The sequence below is a fragment of the Phyllostomus hastatus genome, unplaced genomic scaffold, assembly GCF_019186645.2.
Source record: "Phyllostomus hastatus isolate PE091 unplaced genomic scaffold, TTU_PhHast_1.1 phas_scaffold_46, whole genome shotgun sequence".
NCBI lineage: Eukaryota > Metazoa > Chordata > Mammalia > Chiroptera > Phyllostomidae > Phyllostomus > Phyllostomus hastatus.
In genome coordinates this window covers 12924375-12952273 of record NW_025334032.1, presented here as the reverse complement: position 1 = coordinate 12952273, position 27899 = coordinate 12924375, and the positions used below count along the sequence as shown (strand labels likewise).

General features: G+C 40.6%; 1 protein-coding gene across 1 annotated transcript in view; it reads left to right on the top strand.

Annotated features, from left to right (window-relative positions):
* EFNB2 (ephrin B2) overlaps positions 1 to 18819 on the top strand; it is a 50401-nt gene extending 31582 nt beyond the window's left edge. Inside the window, exons 3-5 of the mRNA XM_045821492.1 lie at positions 12795 to 12887; positions 13607 to 13720; positions 15137 to 18819. Of these exons, the coding sequence (XP_045677448.1) occupies positions 12795 to 12887; positions 13607 to 13720; positions 15137 to 15525 (596 nt within the window). The 3' untranslated portion in view covers positions 15526 to 18819. The remainder of the gene's footprint in view (positions 1 to 12794; positions 12888 to 13606; positions 13721 to 15136) is intronic.
* Positions 18820 to 27899: the final 9080 nt, after the last annotated feature.

The following is a 27899-nucleotide window of genomic DNA, read 5'->3' as shown; positions in this document are numbered from 1 at the left end:
TATCACATGCTCATGATGTTAGTTTTGTCTAAATCACTGTAATGGTAAGATAAACTCCCTTAAAGCATGTTAGATGAAAAGCTCTTTTAATGGATCCATGTTGAGTTGTTGTTTTTTTAACTTAATGAGAGATTCCACCTGTAAAAAAATCATTATAATTTTTAGCAATAAAATCTTAGACTTAACAAGGGATTTTTTAAACAGAATTTAGTAAAAATAAAGAAAACAGGGTATTGCAAGCAATATTTTGAGGGGAAGTAAAGTAAACCATTCAGAAAGAATCATGTGTTTAATCATGCCTCTAGTAAAAGAAGGGAGTGGGATACGGAGGACAGGTGATTATTGCCAGGACTGCTTGATCTTTGTCAGAAAAGTGTTAGTGCACTGAGTTGGGCTTAGTGTGTATTTTTTTCAGTGATATATACCACCTAGATGTACACACCCTTATATTCATAGACACACACACATTCACTGCTTCTCATCTTTTTCATTTGGATTGTATGTAATCAGTGACTTTTTGGGACTACTTTATCAAAGATAACTGTGGCTTTAAGTATCTGCAATGATTACTTGAATTTTTGTAATTACTTGAGTTTTTAATGGTTAAAAGATTTTATGAGTAAGCTGCGGCAGAATTTCTTCTAGATGTAGTATTCATTACTTCTTATTGTTACTATTCTCTCAATAGGTTGATCCTCAATTTCCAAATCTCATATGATGTATGATATGAAGTATAATAGTCAGTTCTACATAGTATTTTATCTTCTATGTGCATTGTATTTTATCTCCCGTCTTCCCAAAAAAGTAATGTAAAATGGTGAAGTAGTAATGTCATTAAATCCTTTAGTGAACACACAAAGACAGTTTACTAAACTCTTTTAAGGTTTTTACATTTTTTAAACCTTTTTTTTTGAATGATGAACATTTGAAATTGTGGAAATAAAATTGTATCTTTTCATTAAGAACATCCATTTATACTAGAGACCTGGGACCTTTATTCATACTTAAATGCTAAAATATAAGAGGCAAAGTCTAAATTGTGACTTCATTTTTAAATTCATTTTTCTGAACTGTCTGTCTAGCAGGGAAGCATAATTAACTGCGTGGTATGGAAGTCACTGGGGCTAAGCCAGATCTTACTTCCTGATGCCTGATTTACTGCTTTAAAATTTCAAAACACAACCATAGTGATATGGTTTTAATTAAAATGATTCTTTCTTTTGTACTGTAACATTGATCCCTTGAGTGAGAAATACACACATCCTACGTCACTAGTAGCTTCTCCAGTGTTTTAACTGTGAACTATTTCCCACATGCTAAAATCAGTTCATCAAATGCCAGTAAGAGCTATCACATAAAGTAGAGAATTTTTTAAAAAGCTTTTTGCAGATATGTATTTCTTTTTGAAAATATCTTTCCTTGTATTTTTCTTCTGTGAGACCATTTAAGAAGTATTTACCAAACTTTTACTTTAAGATCAGGCATTATAGGATGAAATGTCATGTTATTTGAAGGAATGCTCAACGTTTTTTATATAATGCCAAGCAAAAATAACAGGGCCCTTGGAAGGTCATGATGGTGTAGCCCTCATTTCTTTCACTGTAAATCCACAAAGAAAACACATAAAGAGGAAGAAGTTAGTGAATTTTTTCTTCTCCCCTTTGGCACATCATACAGATGATTCTGTTTCAGAGGATTTTATTAATTTAAAAAAAAGTATTTGTTTTTTGGCATTCAGTGAACATTATTTTCATGTTGATTTTTTTTCCTTTAAGTTGGTATCTGAAAGGAGAACCAAGACACCCAAGGCATTACACTGAATTAATTTGAATTATTGACATTGAATCTCTGTTTCTATAGTACATATTTTGAATTTGCATCACATATTTGAATTTGAACTGATGTCGGAGTGTTAAGTAGATGGAGCTTATTGTCCTGGGTTGTGTGTTTGCATCAAGTAATTATATTTTTATCATCCTCCTTGTTTTCAACTTACATATCTCATTTCCATTTTCTTCCTTTAGACACTCAAAGGGTTTTTAGTCCTGGTAAAGGAAAACAGTAGCCTAGTTTGTGTGTCATATTTATTTTACTGTTCTGGCTTTACTTTCTATATTTATCACTTGATTCTGCTTCTTTTAGTTCTTAAGTTTGCCAGGTAAACTGGTTCTCCATTTTCTGCTCAGACAACCAGTATACTATTCCCAGAGAGTAACAACTGAAGATAAATTCATGTGCAAATTAATGGGAAACCACAGATGTTGACTGTGTAGTTTTAAAATGTGAAGAGGACTTTTAAGCAACGTGAACTCAGGGTACCTTTTTGCTGAGCAATGATCTCTACCCACTGGAAATCAGGCCCTGGGGGAACACTGTACTGATTTCAGTATACTGACTACATGCAATTAGATCCCTGAAGCAAAAGCTTTTAAAAGCAGGCTATAAAATGCCCGTGTGTTTTTATTAAACCTATTTTCTAACTAGATGGAGAAACTTTTCTAGTAATTTTTAATTTTATATAGTCTTTTTCCCCAGGCCAAGAAAAAAAAAGTCCGTGCACACTAAAAGCTTAGGTATAACAATGTTCTTTTTCTGCCTCTAAATGATTAAATGCAATTTCATCCATTTAGTAATACTGACTATAGTAGGATTAGATAATACTGGTAGAGAGATACAAAGAAAAACAATGTATAAACAACATATAATGAGGTAACAATTTATATTCACTCTTTCTTTATGTTAAAAATTCCCAGTACATTCCAATCAACAATCAAAATAATTGCAAAATTGTCTCCTGAATGGAAATAGATAGTATGCCAAGCATTAGCAATTTCTTGTTGTTTTTCAAAGTCAGCCAATCAGAACATTAGTCTTGTGGCTTTATTTCAGCATTTTCTGACTGTAGAGGGGCACAGTCAGGACAGGACACTTAGCTCTGCAATTTTCCAAGGTGGGGACTGGGAGACCTCTAGAATTAAAACCACACACCCTACACTCCCAGATAAGGTGGTAGTAGGGAAGAAAGAGGTTAATTTTTACTGCAGGATCCAATATAAAATAAGCTGAAGTTACTCTGAATTATTTTATGCTTGCTATAAAGTTTACCTGCTGAAGTTTCGGTTGATAGTAATATCTTAAAACAGGGTTTTCCATGACAATTTAGATCATTTCTAATTTAGGATAAAAATTTTTTCATGACATAATATTGAACTGTATTTTAAAATTTTAACCTTTTAAATAGCCAAGTATTTGGGTATTGTTTTAACACTAATAATGCATTTTTTAAAAATATCTTCCAGTAACCTTTGCAACTCCAAGTTGACTTAAAGGGAAAAGAAGCAGAGTCCAGGAATGTAGGAGAAAAAAATGTCCTCACTCACAATGTTCTGCCTTTAGCCAACTCTCCCCATTCACTCCCACCCTCCCCTCTCTTCGCACCCTGCACCAAATCAGCAATAGCTTCAATTATCTAAAACCTCTGCAAAGGTAGCTTCTGTGGGTTTCTCTTTGTGCAACACCAGGGCTGTGAGACATGCTAGACATGGATCTGTCGACCCCCAGAATGGAAGGCTGGCCGGAAGGCCCCTGGCCAGAAGGAGTGTATATTGCTTTGGAAATGGATTGTAATTCCCTCGTTATCTCCTTTTGGGAGCGGCTTCTTGTCCTGTGTGATTGCTTCTTGACCTTTTCCCTCTGCATGTACACACTAAGATAATGTAGTTTAGAGTCACATGCAAGACATGTGCCCCCTTTGTCTGGGACCCTTTAAAACAAGTCTGTGTCTCAGGGAGATGCAGTCCTGCTTGGCTGATCTGCTGCCACAGGTGCTCCCTATAAGTGAGTAATAAAAGCTGTCTATGTCTGCTCCATCCAATCCTCCTTGGGGTTTTTTCAGCTTATCTGGATGAGCAATCAAGGCCCCCAGGCCGGACCTCCCTTGTTACAATTGTCTTATTCGTTGGCAGGGTTTGGACAATTGTCTTATTCGTTGGCAGGGTTTGGATACGCTCAAAACGCCCGAAGTTGAGTTGACTGTGATGAGTTATGCCAAGTGGGGGGGTGAGAGGGGGTCCAGGAGGAATCCCAGGCTGGCCAGCAAATTTTATGTTCTACAAGGTGGCAAGCCTTCTTGATACATGGGGACCACCATGGGGTTGGAGAGGTATCCTTGAAACTACCTGTGGCCTCCTACAAACCTTGCAGCATGTGGGAGAATGGTACAGCCTAGAGAAAAAGAAAGACCTCTGCCATGTTGCCACCACTATGTGCTGGTTAATGTTTGCAGCGCTACAGAGGGTAACTGAGAGACAGATAAAGGCAGAGGTATATGCTTTGCGTTTAGAAGAGAAACTGAAACTAGACAGGAACATGTGCCTCCTAATGGGGGACAGACAATAAGGATGCCCTAAGGTGACAATTAGAACAGACCCTTGTGCAATCACAGGACCTAGCATGCTGCTTTGCCAGCTTACAGGGACGGCACCCACCAGTATAGGAACGATCATGACACAGTGTGACTAGAGTCCCTGCAAGTGGGATCCTACAACTGAAAAGGAAAGTGTCTCAGATGAAGAAAGCATAATAGATGAGAGCGGGGAGGCCACAGAGGTAGAAGGGAAACTTATGGCTTGTCCGATTGTGACTCAAGATTAAGACCCAACAGCCATAGGCACTGCAGGGCGCTCCACTGCCGCCTCTGCCAGCAGACTTTTCACGCTGCAGTGTGCCCCTATACTCCTGCTGAGCTAGTAGAGCTGGCTGCTGGGTTCAGACAGAAAGGGCCCAGATCCATCATCAGGTGGCTGATGTGGCTGTGCCACAGAGGGGCTGATGGCATTTTGCTTGTGGGGTATGAATTAAAATATGTCTTCTGTCATCACCCATCCCTCTTTGAGACAGAGAATTCATGGGGCCAGAGCCCAAGCCAGTCACACAACTACCCTCCTTATATGGGTAATGGCTGGCTGTAGGGCAGCGTGGCCTAATGAGGAGGATCTACCCTCCTCTAACCCATGCCAGACCAGTTCACTAGAACTCCAACAATTCATTTCAGAGCTGGGGATGCAACACACCATCTATAATTCACAGTCCAAGGGTCCAGGTATGGAAAGATTTACTGCAGATATGAGGGATCAGGTTGTACAAACAGCACCCCTGTCTTACTTCGGCATCCTGATACCTATTTTGTCCACAAAGGTGGGCAATTTTGTACAAGAAGTGGCACAGGCAGTTGCCAACCTAGGGGAAGTAGAGCCACTGAGACAAAAGGAAGGATAAGACAGGTAGGGAAGAAGGACAAAGAAGGAAAAAAGGAGAGAATCTGTGAAACATAAGCAGAAAGGTCCAGTGAAAGTAACCTGCAAACAACTATGGAGTGATCTGGTAGAGACTGGAGTAGATAAAGATAAGACAGACAAGAAGCCTAACTGCACTCTTGTAAGTGTGGCAGCCAACAAAACCTCAGCAACAGTTCCAGCCTGTAATGACATCTACTGCCTGAACATCAGAATGGACATTGTCAGCTGGAATGGTCCCATCAGCACCCCCAAAGCTGACACTCAGCTCAGCTGACTTCATGGCTGCCCCACTTGTGGAGTTGCCTCTGGCCCATCCAGAGGACAAGCCATGGGGACAGGTTTTTGCATAGGAAGATGGCCAAGGGACCAGCTTATGGGGACCCAGTGGGGACCAGAGGTCACATGTACAAGTAGCTCTTTACTGGTCCCCAAAGAATGTACAAAGAGTGTTGGCCTTAGTTGAACTACTGGTATAGAATATTCTCTTATTTATGGTAACCCAGAGAGATTTACGGTGGCCCAACTGCCATTGATGGCTAAGGAGGACAGTCCATTTGGGTACGGGCTGTAACACTGACTCTTGGAATAGAGCATTTACCACCATGCCCCTATAAGGTGTATGTTTTCCCTATCCCTGAGTGTATCTTAGGAATTGACATTCTAGCTGGCACGCATACCTACAGACCACCATGGAGAAGTTTTGCTTCCAAATGTGAGTTGTGAAGGCTGTTTTGAGGGGGCATGCCAGACATCCTCATGTCACTTTCCACTCCTTGTAGAATAGTGGCCACAAAAACAATGCCACCTTCCAGGTGGTCATAAGGAGATTGGGAAGACCATAGAAGAACTGGCTAGGGTGAGCATCATCAGCCCAGCTCACAGCCCCTACACTTCTCCAGTACAGCCAGTCCGAAAGCAGGATAGAACTTGTAGCATGACTGTAGATTATCGAGAACTAAATCAGGTAATCCCCCCTTTCTTTGCAGCCATGCCTCACATAACTAGCCTCCTAGACCAGCTTAGCCATGAGCTGGGCACATACCATTATGTATTAGGTTTAGCTAATGTCTTTTTCTCTATTGATATTAATCCTGAAAGCCAGAACTACCTTGCCTTCACCTGAGAAGGCTGCCAGTTGACATATTTACTGTTTTGCCTCAAGGTTACGTACACAGCTCTACTGTTTGCCATGTGGCTGATGACTTAGCTTCATGGACTGTACCATCATCTGGGAAATTGTACCACTATATTGATGATATTATGCTGAACTCTGATTCTCTTAAAAGAGTTAGAGTGTGCCACTCCTCAGCTCTTGGCTCACCTTCAGGGTTGAGGATGGGCAGTCAATTCCAACAAAATCCAGAGACCCAGATTGTCTGCCAAATTCTTGGGTGTTGTTTGGTTGGGGGAGATAAAGTGATGCCTGCCACCAGGATAGGTAAGATTCAGGCTTTCTCCATCCCACAAAAGCCAAAGCAATTACAAGAATTTTTAGGTTTGTTAGGGTACTGGCTGGTTTTTATACCACATGTAGCTAGTGCACCCTTTTTATAGCCTCACCCACAAAGGTGCCACCTGGGATTGGGAGGAAGAGAATGGCAAAAGCTGTAAGGCTGTTTACCAAGCAATGAAGACAGCCCTGGGTGTTATAGATCAATCTCACATGTGTGATTTAGATGTCCACGTCACTCCTGAGGGCTATGGCTGGGGCCTCAGGCAACAGCAAGGGTGCACCAAAGTGCCAACTGGCTTCTGGTCCCAGCTTTGAAAGGGGGTGGAAGCATGATAGAGTCTAGTAGAATAACAAGTGAATGCTGTTTACCAGGCTCTCCTGGTAAACATTACTGGACCGAGGTTCGAGTACATACTACCTATCCCATCAGTGGATGGGTACAGGACATTGTAAATCGACCCAAGGGCTCAGCAGCAGACAGCCACTCTACCTAAATGGAGTGTGTAACTCCAACAGAGTAGCAAACTAGCGACTGGCCCTCTGAGCCAAGATTTGCAGCAACTCCTGTGTCCGGTTCCTTATCAAGACCTGGACACAGGTCCCTGCTCCTCTTTCCATGCCTGGGCCTACTATGACAGAGGGACAAGCCCCAGCACCTGAGGATGCCTGGTACAGTGATGGCTCCTGCCAGGGCTAGCCACCTCCCTGGAGGCCAGTGGCCTACCACCCCAGGATGGACAGCATATGGATGAAAGATGGCATAGAACAAAGAAGTCAATGGGCTGAGTTGAGAGCTGTGTGGATAGTCATAACCTGAGAACCTGGACCAGTGACAGATCGCTGGGCAGTATACAGAGGACTGACCCTGTGGCTGCCCTGTTGGCAGCAAGGTGATTGTCAGGTGGCTCCAAAACCTCTGTGGGGTCAGAATTTATGGAAGGACATTTATGAACATAGTCTGGAAAAGGTAATAATGCTTTACCATGTCAGTAGACACTGACCTCTCTGCAAGCCTGGCAATAACAAGGCCAGTGACCTGGCACACATCCACTGGTTGGAAGAGGCTCCAGCAGAAGATATGGCTGAGTTCCTCCACTGAAAGATGCACCATGCAGGACAGAAGCCTTTTAGGAAGTGGTAAAAGCTTGGAGCCTACCGCTCTGTTATTCTGATGTGGTCACAGCCTGTCAGGAATGCACCATCTGTGCAGAGAAGCACCTTGCCGGCTGCCCCAAGATATGGGTGGCCTGTGACAGGGGACACCCCACTGACAGGTCAGCTACATTGGTCCCCTACCCCTATCCAAAGGCTCATGCTATGCCTTGATGTGCATGGACACAATTACTGACTTGCTGACCCAGGCAAGCAGGCCACACAGTGAGCCACCATCTGAGGCCTAAAGCAGCTTGTGCTGCCTATGGGAAACTGGATGTCATTGAAAGCGACCAAAGCACCCATTTCATGGGACATCAAGTACAAGAATGGGCAGACACCCTCAATATAAATTGGAGATTGTGTCTACCATACAAGCCCACTGGAAATGGCCTCATTGAAACGTACAAGGGTCTTTTGAAAGATGCCCTGAAGACTGACTCTAGCTCATTTCAGGGGTGGATGACCCACCTTTCTGAATGCCCATGAACCTTGAACTAATGGCCTAGGGTAGGACAAGCATCTCGCATCAACCTCCTCACTAGACCTTGGGTAGCACCTATCCACCTACAGTTAAGTACACAGGAGTCTCTGCCACGCCCTGGGCTGGGACAAAACATCACCCTTAGACTCTTCTCTGGAATCTCCTTTCTAGGGTGGGCCGGTATGCTAGCAGCCATCAGCAACTATTCTGATTGTTGGGTCTGCACTAAATTTCCCATTGCTGCCTCTGTCAACCTACCGTGGTGGATCCACCCTGTGAACCAGACATGTTGGGGACTAGCTGCAAGGCTAGAAAGCTCCTCACCTCTTCTTCGAGCAGATGCATGAAAACGTGTTTTCCCTCATGAGGGAACAGGCCAAGCTCACCAAGCCATTGCTTTCATATGCAGTTTGGGACGGTGTGGAGTGGCTGTCATTATCACAGGTAGAGGCGCAACAGCCCTTGCCCATGTGTATTGAATGCAGAAATGGTACTATAAATGAAACTGTTTAGCTCATGGGAAGGATGCTGGCAGCCCTATGCAAGAAGATAATAGTAATGACTGCTATAGACCACTGGGGGCAGTCTACTAGTGGGACATAGGCCCGTCCCCTCCCATGGGGAGCCCTGTGGGCCTGTATGGGCCTGTGGCCAATAGGTAGGCCTTACCTCCTATTTAATTGGACTGGGTGATGCACCTGGAGAGAACCATATATCTCAGGGTTGAGTGTCAAATACTTTTCCAAGTGTCCCTTGAAATTGGGACTCATTTTGGGCACACTGTTGAGTCAAGTGCTCTGACTGGTGGTTCTACACCTTATCCAGTTTTGTGCCTCCTGCTGGTATTATTCTAATCCATGAAGCTACTGAGGCCCTAGCAAATCACATAGTAATAGCCCTTAACCACACCAGGTATAGTACAGCCCTGGATTCTGATGAGGTAACTCAAATGAGGAAAGTTGTGTTGCAGAATAGAATGGCATTAAATTTACTCACTGCCCAAGAGGGTATCTGTGCCATTCTGCACACCGAGTGTTGCATATATATACCTAATAATTCTCACAGCGTATCCCAAGCCTTAACTGCCCTAGGAGCTGAGATGAATTGTATATTGGCCATAGCCTCTGACCCCTTTACAACTTGGTGGAATTTTCTAGGTTCCTGGGGATGTTCCTTTCTCCTAGGTCTCTTTGGATTTTGTCTTGCATTGTTGTTCTTGGGGTGTAGCCTTTGGTACAGTATACCAAAACTGTAATTTTGGTATATGGATGCAGTGTGCCAACATGCTCACCTCACAGGTCCCCTGTTGGAAGAATGTAATACAAAGAATGTGAGGTGGAAGAGCAGTGTTGGGGTGGAGTGTGGGGTCATGCTGGACATGGTTCCTCCAACCTCCACAATGGAAGGCTGGCCGGAAGGCCCCTGGCCAGAAGGAGTGTATATTGCTTTGGAAATGGATTGTAATTCCCTCGTTATCTCCTTTTGGGAGCGGCTTCTTGTCCTGTGTGATTGCTTCTTGACCTTTTCCCTCTGCATGTACACACTAAGATAATGTAGTTTAGAGTCACATGCAAGACATGTGCCCCCTTTGTCTGGGACCCTTTAAAAAACAAGTCTGTGACTCAGGGAGATGCGGTCAGCTTGGCTGATCTGCCACCACCTGTGCTCCCTTGATGTGAGTAGTAAAGGCTGTCTATGTCTGCTCCATCTAGTCCTCCTCGAGCTTTTTTCAGTTTACCTGAATGAACAGTAGAGGTCCCTGGGCTCGATCTGCTGCATTATAAGGGCTGAAAGACTTTTTCCCCCCAAGAAATAAACAAAATTTAACCTTTTAAAGATGCAATGCATTTTCATTCTCACAACTGTCCTCCTTCTGTCTTATAGTCAGTGAATTATAAATTATAGATTTCAATTTCATTTGAATACTTATAGAGTTCTTCATATTTGGGGGTTAGTCAGACATCATTTTGGGTAAACCACAGAGAGCTTTGAGAAAAGGCATTGACTTACAAATAAAATCAAAAGAAAAAGTTATTCAAATGTTGGGCATATCTTGTGCTTCCAGATCGACAAAGTAGTAGTAGTTAGTAGTTTCTATCTCTGCAGATACCATTTTTAATTATATTTGTCAGTGGTTCTTCTGTTCCTTGCCTTGTCAAACTCTCTGCTCTTCATTTACTTTTCTTTAAAACCTAAATCTTTGACCATCTCTTCCCAAGATTAAAATAAATCTATATTTTACCCTATTCTTTTTTCTGTGCATTACCCTTCAACTCCTTTTAGTATTATTTGCCAGCTTAGTGTTAAGCAAGAAAAAGATAGTCATTTAACTTTTATTTTAACTTTTCTATTGTTGTTCAAGTATAGTTGTCTCCATTTCCCCCCTCCACCACTACTCCCCCCTCACCCCAGCCATCCCCAATAGTCATTTAACTTTGAGTTTGGGTACTTTTCCATATAGCTGAATTTATGTGTATATGAATTGAAAACATTAAGATTTCACTTGATCTAAGTAAAATAAACCTTTGAAACCAGCACCCAAAAAAAGAGACATAAATCTTGTAGTTTTCTTCTGTATGAAAACATATTTTAATTTTTGAGAAAGATCAAATGAGAGAACACTAAATAATTAAGTAAAGATTATAGTGCTGCTCTATAATTACTTAGAAATAGTGTCTACTCATAGATATCCATACTGTTCTAACTCTTTAAGAGAAAAGGGTACTTTGAAATTTAGGCACATTTTTAGAGGAGGGAGGGAAAAGGGAAAAAGTAGAATAAAAAAGTGGAGGGGGATGATTTACTTAGATTGACATTTTTTAGTTTTTAAGTATTTGTTTTAGCTTATCTGCCAAACATTTTATCAACAATCTGTAAGAGGCTACTATCTACTTTTACTCCCCCAAATTATTATGGCAACTTTTTCCCAGTTTCCCAGGAGAAACTCTGTGTCAGCAATAGCAGGAGAGTGAGATATGATTGTGAGACTGAGAACTTGAAGGAAACGCTAAGATAAGCAAAGAGATATTTATACACAGAAGAGGTAGCCATTGTTTTCAAGGAAAACAGTGAAAGTAAAAAGTCCATAACCCAAGAATACAAAGACAAGTAAGTAACTGTCTTATTTCCCAGCTCATTTACTTATCCATGATATGCATATATCTATGCACATATCCAGGACTTGTTTGCTGGCCCTCAAAAACAAACAGTCCATTTAAAAAATGTCTGTGGGGTTTATTTTTACCAGAAAGTCTGTCCCTTTTTCAGCGCCTTTAAAAGTACAATGTTAGTAGACAAGACTTTGATAATCAAAGTAGAGAACAATTTACATTGCAGAAAGGTATTATGAAACACTTCTGTTCCTTGCCCCTTGAACTTTGGAGGAATAAAAATGTCTAGCACCTTCTTTTCTCTTCTGGAACTTGACCTGTAATTTAGATCCTGTTCCTCAGAGAAGTACCTGCCAGCCTATCTTTTTACAGCTTTAGTTACAAAGCAACTCAGGACTCACTGTCCTAAAAGGACAAACAATGGTGTGTTTAAATGGAGTAGAGCATAGACTGTTTAAAAAAGAGATGCCGAAAGTGCAGATGTTCTGTCCTTCCTCTTTCTGTTCCCTCTTGAAGTAAAAAGAGAATGAGGCAAGTGGCTGCTAGAATCCTTGCCTTATATCCTGGTTTGCCACAGGACCCTAATGGAGCAGTGGGATGTGTATGGTCCCCTCTGCCCACCCAGCGTTGTCCTAAAGCAGGAAGTTGATTGAAGAGTTTGACTAAGGTTGATGTTGGTAATAAATAACACACGTTCTTTCTGGTCGACTACAAAATGAGAGGACAAACTTTAGAATTTGAAAAACTAGATTCCGATATACTTCTTAAGCTCGAGTGAGGCTGGGAAAGAAGAAAGGGGGTGTGGGAGTCTTTTTTAGTGTTTACAGAACTTGGATGCTTGACAAACAGGGCACATCAAGCTAATTGTTCTTGAAGCAGGAAATCTGTAGTAGAGGAAGCAGGTGTTGTGTGATGATTACCACATTTGAAATTACTGTATTAACTACTTTGCTCTTTTGAGTTTGACCCTGAAATAGTCAGTAAGCTTTCTGGAAGATGCTGTCCCTTTTATCTATATATATACTCTTACTAAATCAGTTGATTATGATGGAAGAAGAAAGTGCTTAAGTAAATTTCAAACTAGATAGCATACATGTGGCAGTGTTGAAAGTATCCATTTTTCTTTTTTTTTATTTTATTTTTGACTTTCAGCATCCCATACTTTCAGAAAACCTGTAACTAAGAGTAATTCTTATTTTTCAAATTGTTTTCAGACATTTCATGTTCATGTAAAGTTGGCTTATTGATTTCCTGATTTTTCTTTATTTTTTTGTTTTGTCCATTTTATTTTTAATCAGCTACATCAAATGGGTCTTTGGAGGGCCTGGATAACCAGGAGGGAGGGGTGTGCCAGACAAGAGCCATGAAGATCCTCATGAAAGTTGGACAAGGTAAAGACCATCTGCTGCTTCATGAAGCCACTGTAATCTGGTTGAGTCCCCAGCTAGTGTGGCACCAGTATTGCTAACACTTGCCTTCAGTTGTTCTTCAGTTTAGTTTTGAAAGCAAACCTTTCTCTGCACCTTGAGCCACTGAGATTTCCTCAAGTCATTGTAACAGACTTCTTTTTTGGAGATTAAAGTTGAGGTCAGCCAGGTAGAATGTCTATTACCACATAATGTGTGTATATATATATTTTTCTTCTTAAAAGCAAAACACCTCTGTGGTTCAAAATTAAAATAGCCAGAATAAAAATGCAGTTTCTGCATTTTTGCCCATTTCTGCATTTCAACTACAGGGACTTTTGTTTGTTGAGCCTTTTCATTTACAGATAACCTATTGTGCAGAAAAAAATTATCCTTCTAATTAGAAATTGGGATAGTAGTTAATCAACTTGCTCGGTTAAATTGAAATGTCATCTGCAATGCTCTGCCTGCCAAATGCAAGAATCCCTATAGTTTCCACAGATGGCCTCACAATCTAAAACTCTGAAATAACTAGTATAACTGTTTTGTTTTAAAAGGAACATGATATTCTTATATCTCATAGTAGTTTGCATAGAGAATCTTATGTTCACTGCTATCCATGCCTCTTGACATATATATCCAGATCCTAAAGCTAGATTTTATCAGATGTCTGTGCTGTAAGTAATCATTTGTTTTCCATATAGATGCGAGTTCTGCTGGGTCAACCAGGCATAATGATCCAACAAGACGTTCAGAACTAGAAGCTGGTACAAATGGAAGAAGTTCAACAACAAGTCCCTTTGTCAAGCCAAATCCAGGTATAGCAGTGTGACCTGTGTGTGTAGGTCTGTGTGCACAATACACTTAGTATCTCAAGAGGAAGAACACAGTCGAAGTACATGCATACCAGTAGGATTAAATTGTAGTTACTGAAGTCAGTAATCTTTGCTCTCAGTTAGCTGTTATTAATTATTAAGTAAGAACAAATAATTCACTGCCACATAAGTCCTACATTCAAAAGAATGGAATTCATCAGATGTAAGTGCCGATTATTAGCATTGCTTTCTCAGAACAAAGTTATTTCCATTGGCTGACACTTTTTCATGCTGCTTGCAACACTAGCTTAAAACCAATGTTAATGTATATATAATTAATGTTCTAATCCCTCATCTAATTATATCTAATCCACAAAGTGCCTGACTGATCCTCTTCTACATTTTAGATGGTAACATCTCAAAATATTACACAATGCCATGTTTTTTAGGCAGTTATTGTAGAAAAACTTTTTTTTTTACATTTTCAGTGTAATATAAAATATTAAACAGATTCCTGGCAAAAGTTGAGGATACCAGACAAAATTGGCTGTCATTTAACTTCACTTACTTAACAGTCTTCGAACAAATAGCTATGCATTTGTTACCATGCTAATGGATTTTTTATATGGTAGTTGTTGAGCAGACATCAGCAGTTTTGTATTAGGAATCTGTATGCCTGGTTGGTAGTCATGCGAATTTAGCATTTGTAGGAATATTCTGTCTCTTTCCAAGTGTCAAGGAAGGGAGTTGTTATTTCTAACTTTCAGTGATAAGATGTGTCAAATTTTTATGACAAACTGATAAATGGATAATATAATGGTGCCAGGCAATTTTTTAATGCTTAACATTTGGGTTGGCAGTCTGTTCAGCATAAGAGTTTCTGCTGCCTTCCAAATATATTTTAAGTGTAAATCAAATAATACAAACGAGTTACGAGTTGAACACTCTCCCAGGCTCCATCACTCCCTGGTGTTCTGTGCTGCTTTGCGGGTAGGCAGGGCTTATCTGGAGAAGACAGGGGTTTGGATTCCCAGGAAGCCCCCATTTCTAGAGGAAAGCAGAGGAGCAGTGCAGGCCACTCCTTTTTTACCCCTGCCGTGGCCACAGGCTGGCCTACAAGGATTCAGGTATGAAGCAAGATCAAGGGCTGACTGTCACAGCCCATCCACGTGGTATGAAAAGGAAACGTGACTTGGGACCAGCATGAAAAGCACATCTAGAGTCACATCTGCTTTCACATTGATTGCTGACTTCTACCTTTTACATTTAGCTATTAAACAAGGTAATTGGTTTTCAAAGTCTACCTGCCAGTTAACTCTTTGGCCCTGCTTAAATTTCATATTTTTCAAGGGCCCTAAAAGCAGCCTGTTAGCACTCCGGGCAGCGATAACTGTTTTGGTTCTTTCTCAACCCGTGTAGGTTCTAGCACAGACGGCAGCAGCGCCGGACATTCTGGGAACAATATCCTCGGTTCCGAAGTGGCCTTATTTGCAGGGATTGCTTCAGGATGCATCATCTTCATCATCATCATTATCACGCTGGTGGTCCTCTTGCTGAAGTACCGGAGAAGACACAGGAAGCACTCGCCGCAGCACACGGCCACGCTGTCCCTTAGCACGTTGGCCACACCCAAGCGCAGTGGCAACAACAATGGCTCGGAGCCCAGTGACATTATCATCCCATTGAGGACTGCAGACAGTGTCTTCTGCCCCCACTATGAGAAGGTCAGCGGGGATTATGGGCACCCCGTGTACATAGTCCAGGAGATGCCTCCCCAGAGTCCAGCAAACATTTACTACAAGGTCTGAGACTTGGCAGTGCCTTCGCTTTCCCGGAGGAAACTTACTGTCCCGCTGCCACCAGCCCATGGAGGGTTGGATGACCCCTTGTGTCTCAAGTGGACCGAAGCACAGCGGGGGGAGGGAACACTCCTTCTCGGAAGAGCCCCGTTGAGTTGGACAGCTTACCTAGTCAGTAGCGTTTTGGCTGTGGTGAATACAGATGCTCACCGACAGCTGGAAGACTTGTGTAGAAGATGCCCGTTAGGACTGTGGCGCTTGCCTGACACCTCTGATCCTCGAAGCCATGTGCCGCAGTCACTCAGGCCTACTCGAAGCCAAGGGAAGAGACAGAGTGGTTGGTGGACAAGAGAGCCTTGAGCATCCTGGGTAGGTGCCCCGGGTGGGGATGCCACACCTGGAAATACCTCGGGTGTGCTCCTCGATTGTCGCACAGACCTCTGGCTAAGTGGGGCTTGTAAAGAGCTCTCGCTTTTAGTCCTCACTGTTGCACACTCCTGTTATCCAGGGCTCTGCCGTACTTCACATGAGATTTCCTCTCACACCACGTTCTGTATCACTAATCGAACATTAATGTTTGGGGTCTCCTGCTCCAACCATTTGCAACAACAGCTACAATTGAATGGGTAATAATACATTTATAGAAATTGTGTTTGCTAAGAAGGAGCCTTCCTGCCAGACACTAGACTGTCAGTGAGGAAGACTAGGAGTTGGTGGAAAGGAGTGGGCTAGGAGAAAGGGTTGTCTTGCAAACACAGGTCAACGCTGCTGCCTCTGAAACAGAAAGTTGGGAAACGGGAAAAAAAACAATTAGGTAGCACAGCACTTTGGTTTCACTAAGATTTTAAGAGGCAAATAGGAGACACAACAACACACACAGCGGCTTGGCTACATTTAAAGGATTCACTCTTATCAAATAGTAATGTGCAGGGAAAAAATAGGCCCTCTTCACTGGGTGGAACAAAGGAGCATTGATGATAGAGAAGCAGGCTTGGAGAGGGAAGGGAGAAAGCAGGCCGCAGATGGGAGATCCCACAGGACTGTTGTGGTACTGGCAATAAGATGTACAGCTCCGAAGCTGTAGGGAAGTCAGTCTGCTTTGGATGATGTTTAAAGCAGACTCAGCTGCTATACTTATCACATTTTATTAAACACAGGGAAAGCATTTAGGAGAATAGCAGAGAGCCAAATCTGACCTAAAAGTTTAAAAGCCAAAGGTCAAACAGGCTGTAATTTCATCATCATTTACATCATTAAATAATTCTCATATATTAAAGGTAGGTCAGATTCCCCTGTCCCCCTAATGCCCCTTCCCCATCCCTCTTCCCCAATTGAGCCTTATGACACTTTGGTTTCTGGCGGTGCTGTCCAGGCTGCGGGGACCACGGTGCAGGTACTGAGCAAGGCTGCACACAGGTGCTCTGTGTCAAGGTGAAGCACATATGGCAAACCTCTTAGAGTCCTTAAGACGGAAATAAATTATGATGTCAAGGGGGGAAAGGAGGGTAGGACGTATTTATAATAGGTGTATAGAACACAAGGGATATAAAGTGAAAGATTTTTACTAATATATATTTTAAGATTGCACACAATATACACCAGAAGATGTGAAATTCGTTTGTGGCAATTAAGTGGTCCCAACGCTCAGTGCTTTAAAAAAGAAAAAAAAATTGGACAGCTTCTTCTGGAAAAACAACATTGCTCCAAAAATAACAATAATGAGAGCAAATACAAAAATAACCAAGTCCTCTGAAGGCATCTCACGTAAGTGTAGACTAGGAAATGCAAGCCCCAAATACCAGGAAATCGATGTTACTGCATCATATATTTAACAATGACAAGATGTTCCGGCATTTATTTTCTGCGTTGTGTTTTCCCTTGCCTTATGGCTGAAGTGTTCACTAGAATCCACCAGGTCACATCGAGAGGGGTTCAGCTTAAAGTTTGGCTTTAGCTCCCTCTTCCCACCCCCTCCCCCCAGCCCCTCTCCTTCGGGAAACAAAATAAGTAAACAGGAAACCTACTTTTTATGTGCTATGCAAAATAGACATCTTTAACATAGTCCTGTTACTATGGTAACACTTTGCTTTCTGAATTGGGAGGAAAAAATGTAGCAACAGCATTTTAAGGTTCTCGAACCTCCAGTGAAGACCTGCAAAAATGAGTTGCAACAGAAATTATTCTTCTCTATTTCCTGAACCTGAAAATGATGTTGGTCCAAAGTGTGTATGTGTATGTATGAATGGGTATGTGGTATACATGTGTACATATATGTATAATATATATCTGCAATATATATTATATATATCTATATCATATTTCTGTGGAAGGTTGCCATGGTGACCAGCCACAGTACATATGTAATTCTTTCCATCACCCCAACCTTCTCCTTTATGTGCATTCATACAAGAATTTCTTGTAAGCCATCTAAAATTACCTTTAGGATGGGGGAGAGGGGCAAGACGGGGCAAAATGGGAAATAGTCTGATTTTAATGAAATCAAATGTGTGTATCGTTGGTTGGCTACATTTTGGTTATATTCTAAACTGTGAAAAATCAGATGATGAAGAGTTACCTGCAACCAATTGAAAAATGTTCTGTGCGTCTGTTTTGTGTCTGGTGCAGAATATGACAATCTACCAACTGTCCCTTTATTTGAAGTTGGTTCAGCTTTGGAAAGTTACTGTAAATGCCTTGCTTGTATTATCATCCGTAGTCACCTGACTTTGGAATTTGCACCATAATGTTTAAGTGAAGATGCTGTAAATAGGTTCAGATTTTACTGTATATGGATTTGGGGTGTTACAGTAGCCTTATTCACCTTTTTAATAAAAATACACATGCAAACAAGACAGAAATGGCTTTTCTTACCCAGATTGTGTACATAGAGCAATGTTGGTTTTTTATAAAGTCTAAGCAAGATGTTTTGTATAAAATCTGAATTTTGCAATGTATTTAGCTACAGCTTGTTAAACGGCAGTGTCATTCCCCTTTGCACTGTAATGAGGAAAAAAATGGTATAAAAGGTTGCCAAATTGCTGCATATTTGTGCCGTAATTATGTACCATGAATATTTATTTAAAATTTCGTTGTCCAATTTGTAAGTAACACAGTATTATGCTTGAGTTATAAATATTTTTTTCTTTCTTTGTTTTATTTTAATAGCCTGTCATAGGTTTCAATTTGCTTTAGTTCCACATTGCAGTTAGCCCCCAGAAAATGAAATCCGTGAAGTCATATTCCACGTCTGTTTCAAATTGAATTTGTTCTTAAAAAAATAAAATATTTTTTCCTATGGAAAAAGTGCCTTCAAAGTATTTTCCTTTTCTTCTTTTTTCTTTCCATTTTTCTTTCTTTTTTTTGTTTATTTTAATTTACCTTATACCCTATTCATTATGGTAGTTATCTGGGGCCTTCTGCCTGTGGACATTTCTGTGCCCGTTTTTCAAACAAAGCAGGACACCCACTTAATGGGAGTGCTAACCTTGCAGATAGCCCACTGGTTTCCCCAGAAAACGACTGGAACTCACACAAGGATTGTTTTATCATAAAGTTTTATAAAGTCCTAATCATCCTGAACAGAAAATGGCTCTGATTTCACCTGGATTGCACAGTCTGAATAGTAAACATACAAAATGAGCTGTGAGAAGAAAGGGAGGGAAACACACTTTTGTTATCTCAGTGCTTAATCCAGATTGCTCTAGTTTCCATTCAAACAAAGCAATTTGCTATCAACAGCTTCACTTTTCTTCTCAGAATAATCCCAGAGGAAGGAAAAAGTCAAATGTTCTTGGTAAAATTTTAACATTGATAAACACATGCTTTGCTTTGTGATACTGGATTGAGGCAAGTGAGAGGCCAGCAGTGAATTCAACCACATTTTCAATGCTGGCCTTTTTGGGGAAGGTGACCAAGCACTCAGTTGGGAGGGTTTTCCCTTGCTCTTGTGGTGTATATGTAGACTGGTCACCAGACTTACCTCCCTCAGGGGAGATCATCTTCACCTGCAGGATCTGAGAATGGTGGTGGAGCTGTGGCAGAGGCAGCTGCTAGGTAGGGACAGGTGCTCAGATCTATCAACATTATTTCAGGTTAATCCTTACCACTAGCAGGGAGGTATTTTAGGTAGAGAAGATGAGCAAGGCCACTGAAATGAGGAAGTGATCCAGAAGATTTTGCAGGCCCAACTGGCTTGCCCCAGCTCACAGTGCTAGTAACTGTAGAATTTGTTTTGAAAGCCCTCCCCAGGGGATTCTCCTGAAAGGCTGGTCTGAGAAGCAGGGGGCTTGCCGCATTTAGTTAGCACAGTACTTGGATCAAAGCAATGCATGTCAAATGCTCTCCTTCCTAAAACAGTAACTCCAGAGGCCCACAATTTTAGTTGGTGCTAGAATAGTAGTTTCATCTTAAGCATTTTACTCTGCTGCATCTAACTACCCTCCATTGCAAATCCAAGTTTTGAGGCACAATTTATAGCCAAGTCACTAAGCTGAAGGCCCCACTCTATATACTAAGATTACTAATGATGGTTTGGGTAAAAATAAAACAAAGAAAAAGTACTGCATTTTCAACATTTGCTTTGCGGCCTCTCTTATCATTTAAATGACCAAATACACCATGTCATTGTTTCCACTTTGTTTTTGAAACCACATTTTCCAAACTGAGTAAGCCAAACTCAACAAAGAAAGGATGAAATAGGCCCAGTTGTTTTTCTTTTCATCTGGTGAGGAGTCTCACATAGAGACACTTCTCGAAGAGGTTGTATAATCAGGCGCTCTTGATGCTGTCTGAGAGGTGAACCTGCTGTTGCAACAGCACTGCACTGCATCACTGAGTGCTGTCCCAGCCAGCTGGCCGCTCTTCAGAACAGCGCTCGCTGTTGTCAGTTCCCTTTTTGGTAAAACAGTTGTCCATTCAAACACGGTGGTGAAGATTCACGATGGACATGGGGAAAAAAATCAATAAAACATCAATCATTGGACTGTGCAGCGTACTGTCAGTCTTCTGCACCCAGCCCCTAGAAGAATCAGGAAAAGCTAAAAAGTGACATCCAAAGGAGGAAAATTCAATTTGTTCATGCATATAGAAAAAGAGTAACTCTCCTTTTTGGTTAGGAAGCAAATAGGCCTGCTGCTGGCTCAAAAGGAGGGAGAAGTTCTATGTAGTACAAGGACACTAACCTGGGTGTTCTGCGTTTGTTTTTGTTTTCAGAGGATTTGCAATTGATTGTTTGTGATATTTATACTCTAGACATATTTGAAGGCAGATTTTCAGTGTTGTAATGGAAAGGACTATTTCCTACCCTTCATTTAAGTATAGAAAAGTGATCTGAGGACATTAAAATGCTATGTTTATTTGTGATAAAGTACAGTACATCAGGTACATGAAACATTCTTAGTGATTAAACTGTGCGCCAAAAGCTAAAGATACATTCATTCACTGCAAGATTTTTATACTGTGACAAATTGACTAATAGAATCTCCTAAAAACAATTCTTTGTTGAAGTTAATTATATTTTAAAAAACAACCACCCTCTCATAAAAAAAAACAACCTCCACAACATAACTACAAAGCATTAGTTGATAAAATGTGTTAAACGAATGGAAGCTGAGACCTGGCTCCCACCTCTATTTCTGCTGCCTATTGCTCCACTGCCTTTCAGCAAATCCTTTCATGTTTTGTGCCTCCTCAGACACACCTGTAAAGTGAGAGGGTGGGACTGTAATAAAGGTCACTTTTAACTTTTTGCAGGATCTGAAGCAAAGCCCTCAGCATTTTCATCTGTACAAAAGTATCTTAATGCAAGCTTCTATTTATCCTGGCATCCGACAGGCAAGCCTCTGAAGACCACTAGAGTTGTTTGTGTGGACCCCCTCCCCTTTGGCTACATTTGACTGTTTGCCTACTGCTTCTCCATCACAAACCCATGTCAGGGCTCAGAGCTCTGCTGTTGCTTCTCTCCCATTCCTAGCATCAAAATTCAGAAAATCCAATAACCAACAACTGATTTAGACTGATTAAACTGAGACTTGTGCTCTTGTGTTTCCAGCCTTTCATACATAATTAAGTGGCTTTCTTTTCTTAAAAAACATTCTCAGTTCCCTGCAAGCAGGCTGCCATCTTCTATTTAAATATTTCATAAGGGCTCACCATGGGCCAGGAACCATGTTAGGTATTGCTGGTGGTCTCTTCTACTGGTTAACTTAGTTCAGCTTCACTTTGTCTTCCTTGTAGTTTTGAGCTTAATTTACTTACTTAACAGTTCATTCTTATGCTGGTATGTGGAACACATCCTTATTATTTATACCTCATTTGTTATTTATATCTCTGATTCTGTATTTGGTTGCAAAGAACTATATAACTGAAAAACATCTTTTAGTTGACAATAGTGCTATTATTTCCCAAGTGTCATGCATGCTTAGTAATGAGATGAGCAGTTGTGTATGTGTTTTGTTTTTAAAGCTATGGTGACTATCTTTGAAAGCCCAAAAACAGTAGGGGAGATAAATGTCATCAAAGAAAATTGTGTATAATCAATTGAAGCCAAGAACTACAAGATTCCTCATTTTTTGTACAAAAAAAATATGTCATTTTTGTGCAGTGGCTTCCTTAACACAGCATTAAAAAAAAACAAAAATGTGGTAGAAATGTTTAGCGCTAGGATCCATCAAGTGAAGAAAGGGGGGAAGAAAGAGCTGTGGGAATTGTTCAGACTCATCTTTCATTCCGGTACGTATTTGGTCTCTTGGTCCTTTATTAACTGGGTAATCTTCATATTACTCAGATGGGAGAGGTTTCTGTCAACATAACTCCAAATTTCTTTGTTCTACATGTGTATGTTAGCATAGTTTGGATTCCTGTCCACCCTTTGGATGAAGTGTCATTTGACTCAGAGAAAAAGCATACAGCCCGCAGCATCGGGACACCTCTGTCTGGAATGGCTGGCTCCTTCTTAGACCTCAGACAAACCGCATAGCTGTTCCTCCACTGAGGCCAGCTTTCCCAGCATGGGTTCTGTGAGATATTCATGGAGATTTCCCAAGGTTTAACTTGATTACATGCATCTCATTTTGATGTGTAGCTTATGAAACACAACATATCCAAAAATATTGTCTCTGTAATTTATCAGCCATGAACACATACAGATGAGTAGAGAGCCACGATGTGGAGGCAGAAAGAATGGTTTCAGCCATCCTCAGCTAAAGCCCTTTCATCGGACTGGTCCACAATGCTAACAACCAACCCACCCAGACAGACTCATGCTTATCTACAAGTCTAGAAGCTTCTGTATGCTGAACACACACACATACACACACACATACACACACTAATTTGTTCACTTAACCAGCGGGCATCTATTTAGTACTTCACATATGTGGGGCAGTGCAGTGTACTAAGCATGGGATTCCTCCTGTTAGGGAGTGCACAGTTCAGTCAGCAATTTAAAAACTTTCACGAATAACAATTAAGCAACTCAGACACGTTTATAAGAAGTAATAGTGATCATAACCACTCTTTTATTTCTGGAGTATCTTTTTTTAAGGTATTTATTAGGAGTCCTGTTTACATCCACCTGTATCTTCTGTTACTGTGGGTTGAATTTTTCCCCTTTTAAATCTTTCATTACATATATGCCAACTGCTGGTTAGATGCTAAATTTAGTATGACTGTTCTTCAGAACATCCTAGGAGTTTGCCTTAAGTGCCTGCCTCTGGCCTTAAAGGGCAAATCAAAATGTTTCCAATTGGTTTCCAGCCCACATTACAATGTGTATGTGTATTTGAAAGACTGTTTCTTGGCTATAATTGGTAGTTTTCTTGTAACTAGTTCTGAGGAAAGAATTGCAGAGAGCTTTATGTCTGCTAACAGTAGTTAGCACTGAACTCAAAAACAGCAGGAAAAAAATAAAGTCTCAGAGGCTGGATGTTTGCCAGAGTGACCTGCAAATTACAGGCAGCGTAAGCATTTCAGAAGAGCAGACGCAGGGCTCCTCCTGCAGAAACCCAGGTCTCTGCCTTTTAACTTCCCTCCTGGTAAAAGGGGAGAGGAAAGATAAGGAGCTGCTACCAACTCCCTTAAATATTTCAGATAAAAATAATGACTGTGTTAATCTCACTTTAACTTACATGAATTTATTTCTCCATATTGTTGGCTGACTCTCAGGAAAAGCCTGGAACACACCATTTTCCAGGAGCACGAGTGTCAGAAGTTCAGGCTGTATGTAGCAGTCACATACGAGTTTATAAAAAATGTCTCCTGGACGTGGCAGAAGCACTATTCCCCATTCCCAGAGAGGAAGTTATGGCTTATTTTGTCAAACAATGAAAAATACACCTTGGTGGTTCCTTCTCTCATGCTCCCTGGCCGCATGCCGCAGGGACAGGGTTTTGGCTACAGAGAATTGCCAAATGTGGGAACCATCAGGGTTTGTGTGTAATGCAACCAGCAGGACTCATTAGCTTTTGTGTGTAGAGATCATTAAGGACACAGGGAGAGGCAGCTGTCAAGTGAAATGGCAGCATATCTTGCCCCCTAAAGAATGACCTGGAGGGACATACTTTCTTCTTGAGTCACCACCACCTCAAGGACGTGGAAAGAATAAATTAAAGTCATCTGGCTTTTCATCCCCCTGTGCATTGTTTTTAAGAGTCTCATTTATGCTAACTTGAAGAACAGATTCCAGAAGAGTGTTTGAAATATGCTACAGAATGTTTTAAATGGCATTACCGGCCAAGCAGGTACTGTGATTATGACAGTGATTAAGCAGTTTAAATAGTCTGGTTACGCTTAATAAGGTTGCCCTAACCTTTTATAGGCCTGGATAGAAATGCTTTTAGAGAACTCGTTCTACTACAGACTATCATCACCAGTACTTTCTCTGATGTGTCTTGAATTCAGATTTTGATGTCTGCTTTTGAGATTTTAATATGGCTACTGCTGAATTCCATCCATATCAACCCTGAAGTAAAAAGACAGGAGATCTGGGAAGCCTCCTGTTTTATGGTGGGATGCTTTTTATCATTTAGTTTCATTTCATTTTTCTTAGCTTTTTACTTCAAAAAATTTCAGGTATACAGAAGAGTTTAAAGATCAGGATGATAAACTCCCAAGTATATACAATGTGGATTCAATAACTAACATTTTGCACACCCATGCATTCTCTGAGTTTGTACACACAAACACACACACACTTCTGTGGCTGAAACATTTGAAAGTAGTTGCTTACCTCATGAAACTTTCTTCCCACATTTTAGAATCTGAGAAGAAAGAACACCCCTTAAATAAGCATAATAACATTATCAATCTTGAGAAAATTAATCTTGAGAAAATGAGAATGTTATAATGTATTCAACTTGTCTGTTAAATGTATCTTTGTAGCTTTTAAAAATTTGGATAATATAGTACTGTAGCTACACTGGTATAAAGTTGTAAGTTTCTTTTCCTGACCCTTCCTTCATCCCTCAAAATAACCATCATAAATAGAATCTTATTTATTGGCTCAGATAAATATTGTATGCACATACATGGGTATAAATACATGTTTCTTTTAAAATGGTCTTTATAGAGATTATATGCATCATTCAATGTCACTCTTTTTATATCTAAAACCAGAAGTTTGAAAAATAATGGAACTTAGAAATCTTTCTTTACTGGTATATTCAGATCTACTTAAAAAAAAAAAACAAATAAACCACACCTAACATACCACAGTTTATTTAAATCATCACCCACTAGCAAAATTTGATTCTTAAGCTTCTATATACAATACATCATGAACATGTCATGGTGAGTGGCAGAGAGAGAGAGGCTCCTCAGATAATTTATATACTCCTTTAGTTCTCCTAGCCTCACTTACAATTATGTTAAGTGAAAAGGGCTAGAATGGGAATGATGTGTTTAGCAAAAAAGAGAAGATATAAGCTTCCCATGCTTGCCTTCTTTCCTGCTATTGTTACAGAAAGTGTCACAAGTTCCAAAGTCTGGTCAGCCTGGGTCCTTGAGTGACAGTGTGGAGCAGAGCCTCCTGCTGGCGGACCTGTGTTATTATGAGAAATCAAATTGACAAGTTGATCCAGAAAATTTGGGGCATTGTTTATTACCAGAGCATGTACCACCTCTCTTATCTCATACATGCTTAACCTCTTGAGCTACTTTTCCAAGTATATCCTTAAGAGAAATTCCTAGTGGTGGAATTACTGTACTAAAGGGAATGCAGATTGGAAATTTTTGTAGATACTGCCAACTGCCTTCCAATTTCCCTTTTTTTTATGGTTTAAATTTATAACTTCTGCTCCATTCTATTACCTCCTTTCTCCTGTTTGTTCACATTTTTACTGTGATAGGCCATAAAACCTACAAGAAGCAACTGGATGAAAAAATATTATACTAGCAGGAGCTTTTTGTTTTTGTCTGTGTTGTATTTAAAGTAGTAACTCTTTAAGCAGCAATTGTTAAGACATTATGTACCACTTTGGTGCCAAGTTCTGGGAAGGAATAAATCACAGGCATAAGCATGTATCAATGTTCGTTAGTGTATTCTCTTCCAATATAGGACCCAGTGTGTCCAGAACTTGTTCTCTTTACCTGTGGACCTGACATCATAATGTAGAGACATATATTTTTGCTTCTAGTAGAGGAGATACTCAAGTGTGAGCCAGTTAGTCACAGTTGGTTACCTTGCTAATGCAAATCACCGTGTGTATCCAGGGTTTAGTAGAAGTTTCCTCTAGTAGGATTTAGGCAGTAATTCATGAATTTCATATACTTTGTTACTTCTTCCGCTGTTATATGCAGGAGTACTGGGATCAGGAAACAGTAACAGGTTGTGTTAATTGTTCTTTATAAACATCAGGAGACATGAGCTTCTTTTAGTTCACCTCATATTTACTGAGTGTCTCCCCAAATGACTCCTCAATTTGCCAAAAATTGAGCTGGAAGCTTTGCGGGAGAACTAGAAAGTGCCTAAGATGAAGCTGCTGTTGAAGTAGCAATCACAGCCCAGCACTTCAACCTTAGTTTTCAGGAGGAACATATTCCTTTAGGTAAATATATTTTGTCTATTAAAAAAATAAAATTTTAGGAAAATAATGAATTGCTCTAAGAATTATGGATTTCTTCTAAGCTAGTTCTGTAAACTTTGATGTCCATTTTAAAACAGAGCTTCCTGCAGAGAAAGACAAATTCTGCATGGTATGACTTATATGTGGAGTCTCTTTTTAAAAAAGTCAAACTCATAAAATCAGAGAGTAGAAAAAAGGTTGTCAGGGCCTCGGGGTAGAAAAATAGGGAGAGGTTGGTAAAGGGTTCAGACTTTCAGCTGGAAGTTGAGTAAGTTTTGAGGATCTAATGTATAATGCAATGACTATGGAGGATAACACTGTATTGTATAATTGAAGTTTACTGACAGAGCAGAACTTAACCATTGTTACCAAGAAAAAAAAGATAAACATGTGAAGTGATAAATTTGTTAATTAACTCAACAGGGGGAATTCTTTCATAATGCATACATATATCAATCATCATGGTTACATTTTAAATATGTTACAATTTTTCACATTTATACCTTGATGAAGCTGGGGAAAAACAGAAAAATAAAATAAAATAGAGCTCCCTATATCCATAGCCAGAAGTTTGGATTCAATAAAGAGTGGAGTGTGACCTAAGAATCCTTTTCCCCCAACAAGCATTGAAGATTGCTGAGATATAAATGGCTGATAACAGCTCGATGCTTTCTCTTTCATGGAGGTAGTGCCTTTTTAAACAGTGCTCAGTCTCTTCAACTAAAGGATGTAAACTCTCTAACATAATCCCTGTGATCAGATAAGTAGAAGGAATGGGGACAAGGAGGCGTGTGTATATGTGCTTACTGCTGGACAGTAATTTGGAGTTCCTTAGAGCTAAACTGGAACTGAATCTCTGTCTCCCTAGATCTCACTGCATGTGTGGTTGTCACTTGGTCTTGGGTAAGCCTGTCCTAATCTTCAAAAGCCACCATTTATGGGTAGACACCTACTGTCTAAGCCTCTTCAATGCACATTTGGGCCTCACTATTCTGCATATATTACAGATGTTTCAAATAGACATTCAGCCAACAGATCAGAGACTTTAAACAGAGGGGCTGGCAAAAGATCAGGCCTTAGGAAAAATGGCCAGGTTGGTTTAGAATGAGTTTATTGCACTTCTGGTTCATTCTTCCTCCCAGCCATCCATTCCACATGTTGCGGGCCCCCTGCATATGCCCTCTCAGGCTTGCACTCCTCCTGGCCAGCCCTCTTCATCTCATCACTAAACTGCAAAGTGTGCTTTGGTATGAACCACACCCACTGCAGTCTCCCTGTTTAATATCTCAACCCCTCCACGCCCAAATTTCAACTGTCTAACCT